This window comes from Manacus candei, unplaced genomic scaffold, assembly GCF_025592945.1.
Source record: "Manacus candei isolate 608988 ecotype Guabito, Panama unplaced genomic scaffold, ASM2559294v1 h1tg000027l, whole genome shotgun sequence".
NCBI lineage: Eukaryota > Metazoa > Chordata > Aves > Passeriformes > Pipridae > Manacus > Manacus candei.
The window spans coordinates 1,062,200-1,074,212 of record NW_026138075.1 but is presented as its reverse complement, the minus strand read 5'-3'; the positions used below and the strand labels follow the sequence as shown (position 1 = coordinate 1,074,212).

General features: G+C 43.3%; 1 protein-coding gene across 2 annotated transcripts in view; it reads right to left on the bottom strand.

Annotated features, from left to right (window-relative positions):
* Positions 1-12,013, bottom strand: part of KIAA1958 (KIAA1958 ortholog) — a 69,660-nt gene that overhangs the window by 25,968 nt on the left and 31,679 nt on the right. For both annotated transcript variants that reach the window (XR_007904782.1, XM_051789383.1), the window contains exon 2: positions 4,543-5,810. Coding sequence is in view for 1 of the 2 variants with exons in the window: in XM_051789383.1 (XP_051645343.1) it covers positions 4,543-5,698 (1,156 nt within the window). In the remaining variant the exon portion in view is untranslated. The remainder of the gene's footprint in view (positions 1-4,542; positions 5,811-12,013) is intronic.

Here is a 12,013-nt window from a genome sequence, read left to right as displayed (position 1 = left end):
GGAATTCGAGCTGTGGCCTCACCAGTGCCAACTACAGGGGAATGATTACTTCCTTAGGCTTATTTACTGAAGTACCAACCTTCTATAAAGTGGAAAATCACTCTCAGAAAGTACTCTGACCTAAACCATCAAGTCCCTTTCCCTTTCTGTTTCAGCAACCCCATGTGAAGTACAAAAGAAAAGTGAAGAAAAATACTTAAAATATTCCACCTAAGAGCTCTACACAAATATCAGACAACCCCCAAATGTATTGCATTTTATAATGGTCATGTTCAGACAGAGACTTATATGAACACCTGGAACCAACACAGATGTCCACACTGAGAGCAGAGCAAGAGTCAAACCATGTTACATGCCAATCATGAAAGGCTGTAATCCCCTTCCCGTGACAAGAGCACAGGAACAGAACTAGATCTTTGCCCAAGTCACCAGGCTAAGCTGATTATCAGCTGATTATCTGGCATTCTAACACACCAGTTAGAGAAAATAAAAGAATGGAGAGGATGTCAGAGCAGAGACATCAGAGTCAGCAAAGCTAAGTACTGCCCTCACCACAGACCAGGATCCACCACGGCACACATTCAAATGCTGATACTGTTCAATAACCACGATGGCAGGACAGTGAGTGGCACTGTGATGGTACCACAGAATATCATTTGCCACATCTCTGACAAAAACAACAACCCTAGTCAATTTATTTAGCTGATTTTTCACTTTGCATCTCACTACTCTTTGTGTTCGGCACAGTTTGTTCATATGGATTTGATATCTTTTATTTTTTTTTCATGGAGCTCTTTGCTCTTCTATTTATAGTGCTGGACTAATGTTGGACCAGAGATACCTTGCTGCACTCTCTGGTTAATACAAAGCACATCTTCACCCTCAGTTTTCAGGTGAAAAGCAAGTATTCTTCCTAAATTCTTCAGCAATTCTGTTTGCAAAGTAAGTCCTGCCTCTCTGAGAATCAAAACTTATTTCATATAAAACAAGATCTGCCCTCCTCTGAGCCATAGTCTTCCTCCATATCCTTCTGCAATAACACCAAATCTTTTCCATTCCTGGTTTTAGACATCAAAATGTCACTAATTTCTCTAAGCTGCATGTACTGCAACCTAAAACATAATGTTTCTTACTCATCTTCAATCTCCACTGATGTGATGTACCTTGCCTTTGTTGGTTCTTGGAGACAAAAAAGCAGACCAAGTATTAGCAAAAGCAAAAGACAAAAGAGGCTGTTTGGGAAATAGAAATTGCAGAAATTTCCTGCTCTCCATCATTGCAAAAAATTTCTCTCCTAACAGATGCAGGTCCTCTCAGTTTTTCCAGAAAAAGAAAAGGAGGATTAAATAGTACATACATATATTCTTGAAGGCTTTGTTAATAAAGTGGTAATGAAAGACCTGAAAATTCACAGGCAAATGTCCACTTATTAGTGCTGAAATGTAACAAAAAATAATCCAGTATATGCCACAACGCTTAGATGGACACCTAAACCCAACAGAAATCAGTGCCTAACATAACTGAATTTTCACTGGGATGCCACCTCTCTTTTGAGACATGAAAATATCTTTGTAAGGCCCCTGCTTATACATTCTGTCACCATGCCGTCATTAAAACCTTTTACTCTTAAAAGAGAGTAAAAGAGGGGGAATAAAACCCTCTTTGAAAGAGCGACTAGTCCAAAAGCATAATGTTGCTTGAACTGGCCTAAGCTAACATATATCATCAAGATTTTTGATTTCATGGAGAATCTCACTCAAACTTTCAGGATCTATGAGATTAGCATGCATGAAAACTATCAGCTGTGGCTGGTACAAATGCAAGGACATGTTACTTCAGCTAAAACTCAAAGTGCTGGTTGGACTGCAGCCTTTAATCATAACTTATTTAAGGCATTAGTCCTACTGATCTTAGACCTTATACTACCAGTTGCCTACTTAGACCTTATACTATGAATTCTAATGGGACCAGGAACAAGGCCTCACATATTATTTTAAAATTAACCAACACTTTGGAGGGGACGAGAGAGAATTTAAATTCCCTGCTTACTTTCAACTGAACCTTTGTTTGTCAAGCAGGCACTGAGCCTATAAAATAATAAAAGCTCTAGGCTCTTCGATGTAATTAGTTCCTGCCTTTTTTTACATAAGAATTATACTCATCCTTATATCTAGCTGACAGAAAATTTTTGCATAGGATAGATAAACATCTTCTTGTAGTTCAATATAGCTTAAATTTTATATATCATGAACCATTTCCAGTACACTGCTCTTTGTTAGGAGACAACCTAATGAAATCATTGTACACGAGCAATTACCCTAATCTAATTTTTACTCAAACCTCCATGTTTTATCAAGAATCTGCTGTGCAGAATTATGCGTCTGTAATAAATTCACTTTTCTGTACTTGCTCACTTTTCTGCAACTTGAAGATTTATTAATGCCAGCCCTTCTTTCCCAAAGGAGCAAGCTCTATGGAAATGGGAGACTTCACTCACGTATCAAGTTCTAGTCATATGTCAATCATTTTACCCTCATTAAAATGCCACTACCACTGAGTAGAGTAACAGCATACGCCAATAACACTATACCAGGAGAGGAACTGTGTAACACATTTTTGGAAGAGCACAAGAAATTTATCTACAGAGAACATAGCTGATTGAAGTGGAATTTGGGCAGCACTTTGAGATCCACATCACTGTCTTTGCAAAATGCACTAGAAGGTTTTGAGGGTTGATTTATGCAGTGGGCAAATTTCTCCAGGAGCAATCCCACTTTGTCCTAACAGTGAGACATTAGACATGGACCAACCCTGGTCTTGAAATTCTACAAAAGTGAAAACGCAGTGCTGCATGCATGCCTGTAAGGTTTAACCCTAAACAGTAACAACTGCTGATCTTGTTTGGCTTCTGAGGACCTGGAAAAACACTTTAGATTTTTTAATGGATCTGTTATAAGTATATCACTCTCCCAGATAACACACACCTAACACGAAAAAATTCTTCCTAGGTTTCTATTCTGTTGTCCCAGATTGCAAGTTTGAGACTAAGCAAGTTGCAAGGGCACGTTGGTAGAAACCAGCTCTAGTATATATAGTAATGACAGACTACAAACCGAGGAAGGCAGAATAAATAGATTTACCACACAATTTGGATTGAATGGCGTCAGGCATCCCACCTCTCTCATACTTAGCTGAATAGAGTCAATTCTAAACCAGATGGATTTTTGTAAGGGAATTTCCACAAGGGATGCTACATGACAGGACTACTGCAAAATAACATCTCAAAGATGCAGGCATGCACAAATGGGTCCCAAAGAAGAATATACTTTGGTATCACTAAGATAGTTATCATTCTTTCTAATTTCTAATGCTTAGCAGGGTTTTACTTAGTAAAACTCAGTATTTTGCCTGTTGTTTTATCTGGCAACAAGATCTGCAGGCTCTTGCCAATTAATAGCTTTACTAGCATTCAATCAGATTTCAGGATGTCCAGGTTGAAGTATCATCCACTCTGTTAAAGTCATTGTTTTCAGTGCTTACCTGCCCAGGACTGCATATAAGCAGTGTTTTCCCCCTTCATTGTTTGGTTGTACTCTGATCAGACAGTCCAAGGCTGAATCAGCAAGGGAGCACATGCAGAACTCACTCCTGCCCACATCTCCTCCCAGAGTGGCACCACTCACCAGCTGTAAGAGCAAAGTGAGCACTGTCTGCACTCACATCAAGAGGGAGCTGGCAAATCTGCTCAAAAAAGATTTCCACTCCCTCTTGAAGACCTATAGTTAACAGTTAGTTATTCTGCACATCAGATAATCATTCAGCAGAAGTAAGCTGTTTTAATATGCTCTTTATCCAGTAATGTTGATCTGGTTTTGCCAGTTCTTTGTGCATTGACAGCAGCTGGAGATGAAAAAATTATGGACATGGGGCATGAGTGCTCTCACCGAGAAAAGGGGAAAAAATTAATTTTATTATGGCTTAAATTGTTATCAATTTCATGATTAAGGCTGTAGTAATACTCATCTCTGCAGATTGCTCTGATTTACAGGCAAGGGAAATAGTTTAACAATTTACAGAAGTGCAAACCTCTCTTCTGGTACTCCCCTTGTGCTCTGTGCCTCTCCATGTCCAATGTCACTCTTCTGACAGGGTGAAGGCAACACCTGACCCCCTACCTCCAGGCTACACTGGATGAGACCATTTCTTTCTCGTTCATCAAAAGAGTGCATGAGTTTCATGTCCTCCCTGACCCACACGCACAGCAAGGTGGCTGCATGCTCTCTGCCATGAAACAAGTGTAACCAAAATGGACCTAAAAAAGCATTCTCCCTGTGGCTGCAGTATACTTCCTCATGGCCTTTTCTCAGCTGAGGTCTTCCAAATCCTCTTCCAAGTGTGTGCAGGTTCTCTACCTACTGACTTATATGCCAGCAGGACCCTGGTGAAATGCAGCACATCCTCCCAGGCTCCCCCCTCACTGAACCATGCCTGCTGACCACCCCCAAAATGCTGCTGTCCCTCACCTCCTGCCCAGTGTCCTACCTGGCATTAACTGCACCACTGCCTCGGGAGTGGTGGTGGGCACGGCATGGGACTGCTGCTGGCTGGAGCTGACCTCAGGCTCAGCACTCACCGAGGGCGAGCCAGCCACCTCACCACCTGGAGTCAGCTGTGGGACAGATGGGAGAGTCTCCTCAGCGGCCGGTGGCTCCTCTTGACCAGGCAGCTGCAGCGCTGAGAGGGGGATGCTGATGGGTTTCCCGGTGGTGGTGGTGGCATTGGAGCTGGTGGCTGGCACTTGCAGGGCAGCCACAGGGCCACTGCCTGCCCCCCGTGCTGGGGAGGCCAGGGGTCCCCGGGGCGGCCGCTGTGGGGCCATGCGGGGCAGGCCGGGCGGGGAGGAGCAGAGGCGCTGGGGGTCGGGGTCGGGGCCGGCGACAGGCTGGGGCACAGCTCTGGTGGGAACCAGGCAGGAGGGGCCGGCCGGGGGCTGTGGCTTGGGCTTGGACATCTGCGTCAGGGCCAGGGCCGGCCCGTCGGCACCGGCAGTCAGCTCAGCATTGGCCACGATATAGTAGTCCTCAGGGAGCTCCTGCTTGATCTTCTTGAGGAGCACGTCACTGCCGCCCTCATCAGCAGGCTGCGCCTGGGCAGCCGTGGGCAGCCCGGCAGCCGGACGCTTGCGGGGACCGGCGGGGGCACGGTGGGGGTGCGGCTCAAAGTCGCTGTCCTCGTCGGTGACAGAGGACTCACAGACCATGTCGAAGAGAGTGGCCTCATCCTCGTACTCCTCCACAGGCTCACCCAGCTCCGATGGCTCGCTGCAATAGGAGAAGTCGCAGGAGTCGCGAGTGCGGGTGCAATCCAGCTTGGTCTTCCCCGTCCGACCCGGGTAGCGCTCCAGGGGGCTGGCCTGTGCCTCCGATGGCACACCCAGCATGCTGGGACTGTCCGAGTTGAAGCTGCGGCTGTCCTGGAAGCAGACACGCTCCTGGGAGCCAGCCCGGCAAGTGGCAGCCAGGGGCCAGTGGTAGGCATGGCCAGCACTACAGCCCCACATGGCCGTCAGGTTGCCATGGGCCCCCTCGGAAAGAAGGTGCTTGAGGTTGGGGATGAGGCTGCAGATGGTCCCATGGCTGTGGGCCCAGCTCACCAGCTTGGAGAGGTTTTCGGAGGAGGTGTGAAGGCAGTCCTCCATAGCACAGGATCAACAACACCTCGGTGCTGGGAAGTCAGTGGAAGACGCAATTCAGATCACACGGTCCTGGCACTCATGGTCGCATGTTGCCAAGCTCATGCTTGCTGCTTACCTGCAAACAGAGAGCAAAATCCCACTCTTCAGCAATCCCAAAGCACAACCACATTTGTACAGGCAAATGAAGCGTTTGTAAGCTTAGCTAAATCCACTTCACTCTCATTCTCATGCCCTTCAAAACATGTTTCTCAAAACTTCACCTGCTTTTAAGCAGCCACATTCCTCATTCTGCCTGCAAAAAGCCTAAACCCAAAGGAAGGAACATCCTTGCAATATACAACTGAAGATAAAACAGCTTTTCAAACAAGTCAGTTCAGTATCAGTAGCAATATGATTTGAAGCTTAAATCTCTGATAAAGTATAAATGCAGCCCAAAAGATGTTGACTGTGTCTTCATACCTAGGAAATGAAAATTAAACAAAATCTTAAAACATACAATTAATCTTGAACACCAGGGTGGCAATCAAGCACCAACTCAAACACACCAGATCTGAAGAAATGATGACATTTTATGTAATTTTTGAACATTTCTCAAATGAATCAAACATCTCCTTTTCAACTGAATTTGAGAGGTATCAAAGTCAAGGCCTGAATTTGCATTTTCAATATAAGAAAGAATCAAACAGGGTCACCCTTCACTGTACTATACTGATAATCATCAGCTGTTCAAAGGTTTAAGAAAAACTCAAAGGACCTGAAAGATTTAAGCCATAACCTTCCTTGAGCTCTGAGAGTTAACATTTTGCTTTTTTTATCATACTGTTTATTTTCCAAGAAAAACACTTGCCATTTTCATGGCAATCACAAGATCACAGTAAGGTCTGAGTGTCTCTGTACACACCTAATGCCAAAGAAGTCATCTCAGTGACCTCAGACAGATAAAGTATTTGTGAACTTCCACTCATTTCTGCAGGTCTGTTTGGAGGCTGTTCCTAATCTTCTCTCTCCTGTTCTTTGTGAAGAGGACCAACAAGTCTTGGAGTTTCTGTTGATCTCATTTCAATTCTATTCTCATATAAGCAGAAAAGCCCTTTACATTTTTTACAGCTGAAATGCAGCATTCATGACAATGTTACACCTCATTTTGTTCCCTATCCTCTTCCACATAAGCATTTTTAGATGCAAAATGAACCGTGTCATGGCTCAAAAAGATAGCTACACAATGGCTAACTGCCCCTGGAGAATGCTTTCCCTAAAATCCACACAAATTACTACCTGCCCACAAAGCTGCTCTTCAACATCATTTGCCAGTTAGCTGCAGAAAGCCAGTTTGCTCTGTGCCAAGGGAGATGAGGAGGCTGTGTTTCAATGGTTTTGCAGCCTGCACATCCCTGCTCACTCGCTCCTGTTCACCAGGCAAAGGTTGGCCTGTGCAAACCAAAACTGGAAACAAAATGGACAAGTACTGCCTACAATATTCTCCACAAGCCTTCTCATGGGTCTTTCCACCCCACCCAGGCACTGTGACTCTTTGGTGGGGTCAAGAATGGAGCAAGGATGGGAATTTCTAGATACTTAAAAAACTTATAGGTATTTTTCCAACATCTTTGAAATTAAGCATGACATGGAGGGAATGGATGAACAGCAAGAAGCACATAATTAGGAAACAGATAAAATGGTGTAAAATTTAAGCTTGTTTTTGCAGCAGCTCAAGCCAGAGTGCATGCAGAGAGAACAACTGCTGCAATAACTCAAATTCCAGCTTTTATGAAACCACAGGAATGGTACAGATCTCACTGCATGACCTGCAACATAAAGCTCCTTACATGACCAGTGCCTCTCTGCAGTATAATAAATGCAGAAGGTCCCCAGCTTGTAAGCCTTTTAGGTACCGGAGAAGGCTCCCCTTTGCAAACATACAACTTTTAAATATCTAAACCTTCTCTTTTATGTTATTTGTTTTAAACCTTTTAAAGATTCACTGTCAAGTCTTGACAGAGGTCAAAACCCCCAAGGCATCCACATATCTTCTGAGAGAGATATTCAAAGGTATGTACTTCCAATGCACCCTGCCCCAGAAGAAACACCAAAAGATTGGAAGAGGAACACCACACTCACACAAGGCAAAGAAGAGAATCTGAAAAGAGAACGGGGGAAAACTATAGTCAGTGATATAGTCCGAAGTTGCTTCAGTGTAAACCCATGGGATATCATGGAGCTGCTCAATTGCTGCATGACCAGAGATGCGTCTTGGGAAGACAGAAAGCCCAGTTCATCCGAAGAACCATTTTCCCCTCAGGGAAATGAGATCAGGTTGACTGCCACGGTCAAGATTGTGTTAAAAATCCAAAGACAACAGTTATTCAGAAGCACTGTGTCTTTGGTTTGCCAACCACAGCAGAAGTTGCCAATGGCACTTCGGCAGAGAGGGACTCATGCTGTAGAAAGCACAGCAAATGCATCACTATCTACCTGGTTTCTTGAAGAAGGAACTTGTCTGCTCAGTCAGACAGTATGATGCTGGCTGACAGTCTGCTCTTGTTTGCTAAATCACATTTCAGAAATTATATAAGTCCTTCATTCAAACTGGCAAGATCTGATAAGATGACTCATGCTTAATAATCTGCTAACATGATAACTTTGAAATCATACAGTAACTAGCAAAAACATGCTATAACTTCAATGTGAATAACACTGGTATTTTAACTACATTACAGGAGCCTCCCATTGCACTTTTCTGCAGTTTAGAGCCTATAAATATCTAATTCAGAGTGAAGCATGTCTAGGCACTGGAAAGTCACTGCAGCTATCTGGATCCTAAAGTAAGAGCTCAGTTTTAAGGCTTTTTTAGCGTTTACGACCTCATTTACAACATGTCACTATAATGACTAATGTGTACAGAATATGTGCCATGTGAGAAAGTGGCGTAGTTGCAAACCCATTCCTCGAGATCTGTCAGTGCATTAAGGGGAACACCATTTGACTTGGGAAAGGGAATATTTTCTGTATATCCAGAACCAGGGTATTGTCATAATAGATCTACTTGGGGACCAAAGGGCAATGAGGAACAGCAACCTTTAATGAGTAGCCCTCTTCTGTGTTCTAGGATGGTACTTGGCTTAGCCAGCTTGATGCAGACAAAATTCTTCCCGATTTTACACACAGCAGTAGCAACAGGCCCTTTGCGAGGATGCAGAGAAGATGCACTGACACCAGGCAAGTCCCAGGAGCAATAGCAGTTGGTAGCTTGCCAGTATGAACCCTTTCCTTTATCCCATGAAGAGAATGAACAAACATCTTTGGGTAGCAAAGACCTGGCTACCTCAACTGCCTTTTCTCCTTTGACTCCTTGCACACGAGAGTGATAGAGTGGAGTTTTGACTAGGACCTCATGGGAGATTCTTCAGAGCAAACAGGGAAATCTGTGATGTGGCTCCCTCAGAAAGGAGGCAGCAGAGGTGAGGAGGCAGTAAAGTAGGATGAAGGATGAAGTAGCTGAATGGAAAAAAACAGGATGATGCAGAAGTGTACAGTGGGAAGTGGGTGTCCTCCAGCAGGGTCTGTACACTGGACCGTGCATTTGGTGGACCTACAGCTCCAGGAGGGTGATGGGGGAATTTTGTTGTAAAGAAGGAAAGAAATCTTATTGGGATCCTGTCCTCTCACAGACTTGGGTAGTTAGGAATGGATTTCCTTCCCAGGGTAATATTAGACAAGTTGATTCGGACTAACTTGCATCACGCACATGTATGTTTGAAATTCTATTACCACTACTGATTATTAGCACTTCCATGCTGATTTTTTTCAAGGGAACAGTATTGCCAGGACTACATTAACAAACCTCTTGGACATGATGCCAAGACTGATCCTTCTGAGAATTTTCTAGAAGTCAAAGATTCTCAAGTAAGACTACAATGCAAAAATTACTTTTGTTAATAATAAAAAATAATCTTTCTAATCACAGTTGTATAAAAATTCTAAAACCTGAATCCTAAAACATTAAAAGACAGATGTAAATACCCCTGCATTTACTCATTTTAAACAGTATGGTTTCCAAACCAATCTTGCAACAGCTGAAACCTGTTAAAGAGTTTTTATGGAGAAGCAATGTTTTAACAGCTTTTACATTCAAAAAGACTTTGAAAGCATTTGGACTCTGCTTTCTCATACCAGCAAAAGAAGCTCAGAATATTTTAAATCCTCTCTGTTTTCAGCCTCCACCCTGTCCAAACTTAACCACGGTGTTACTTCATCACCATTTGAAGGGGAAGCACTGCTTCATTTCTTGAAAGACCTATCTTTTCCTACTTAAAAGTAAGAAAACACAATTGATAGCTAACAGATTGAGAGCATTAGAAGTTTAGCCACCGTAGCGTATCTGTCTCATTCACTGTTTTTAGCTAATGGACAATATTAGGCCTTCTCTTATTACTAGCATTTCTTAAGCCAAGTGCTTAGCATTGATAAATGACTGAGGTGAACAACAGCAGAAATCCATGTCTCAATTCACCAGAGAAGGCAGAGTAGTACTGAGGTCCCCACAAGGTCCTGCTGCATTCCCACAAGTCTGCCAGCCATCAATTCAGGTTTACCTGTAGTATTTCTCTTTTATAAAGTAAGATGCTGAAGTAAACTCAGCAGGAGCTGCAGTCTAACCCAGATAGAGGTCCAAATGTTGGGGGCCCCAGCTATGCAACAGAGCACCCAAAATCATGTCACTGCTAATCAATCACCTTCTCTGCTATTTCCTATGAGGGAAATCCTACTAACAGTGGAGTTAAAGCTCAGCCTCTTTGCCCCAGTGTTTTGATTTCTCCACTGATACTGCTAAGGATGTCATCAACTTGTCAAAGGACTAGGATGGACAACTACTCAACCAAAACAGGCCAGCAAACTGGAAGGACTGGGAATAGGTCAGTGAATTTCTCTAATTGTAGACTTCAAGAGTACAAAACTCTTATGTCAACCCAAATATTATTGAATTTACTTTTTGCTTGAAAGAAAGACTATGAAGCAAGAAGAAGCAGAGAGGGAGAGAAAACAAGCATGTAGAAATAATGACACCTTATAGGCAAGGTGTGAATCAACTAGGTCTTCCAGTTTACATGGGGGAAAGGGGTTGACTTCCATCTCTGATACGAACTGCACATGGCTCCTTTTAGTCAGGAAAACATGTTTTTAATTGAGCGTCTCTCTAGAAAACAAAAGGGTGTATATTACAGAGGAAAGGCTCACAAATTCTGGCAAGTTCTGCAAGCCTGTGAGGCAGTTTGGCAATGTCATGTATCCTTAAACTGGTGAGTAATTCCTCTAGCTATGCTCATTTGTCACTATTCCTTATCACTTTTGTACAGTCTCCAGCTGGTATCTTTAAGGGAAAAACAACCTTTCACCTCAACAAAATCACTATTTCCAAATTCTGTAAGTGTATTCTGTTTGCCTATGTTTTTATCTCTGTATTTATTGAGAAATAAATAGGAATGCACAGTAGGAACAAAATAAAACCTTCATGCTAATTTTCCACCTCCACAATTCTAGGCTCATCCCACATTTTACATAAGTTCAGTCACTTAAATGTAGCAAGTGACTTCCTTTCTGTGTATTTCAGAGCTTCTGTGCTTATGTCTTGGGCTTTCTGAAGTCATTAGGAGCTCTGCTACTTAATGAGCAGGACAGAGTTTTACCCACAATGAACCGCAATTATGATTCTATCAACAATAACCACCAAGAGTGCTCTCCTGAGAGATGGGTGCAGGGGGTAGTAGGAAGAAAAAATAATACACATGTTTCTGGGCAGTTAATGCTGTTCCCCATTCAGAAAAATTTCATGGTTGTCTGTCACATTCGCTCCACAAGGCTGCAGCTCCTTCTAAGCTAGTCTTCAGGTTAGATGCTTTCCTTGCCAAGTGTGGCACGCCTTCAGCTGCAGCTGTCATCACAAGCCAGAGGAAAGCAGCAAAACCTGTTTGTTGGTGAAACACTTCCAGTTGGTTGAGAGAGAAAAGGATTTGGCTGGGACAGCATTTGCGGGTTCCCTTGCCTTCTCCATGGAAGACTGTCACATGATTAAGAACCTCCCAAGAGCCTGCCTCATTCACAAGATAAAATGATTCATCCACTGACAGCAGGAGGGACTAAGGAACTGTTTGGGGGCTCTATCCTTAATCTAAATGTAATGCTACAGACACCACTGCTTCTAGTTTTGTATTCTTTCCCCCCCCAGCACCTACTAAACAGGAGCTACGTGAGCCTTGCTGTTGTACAGTGTGGCTGAAGGGTCTCTCCTTCATCTTTTTTACCCTGTCTCTTCCTCACATA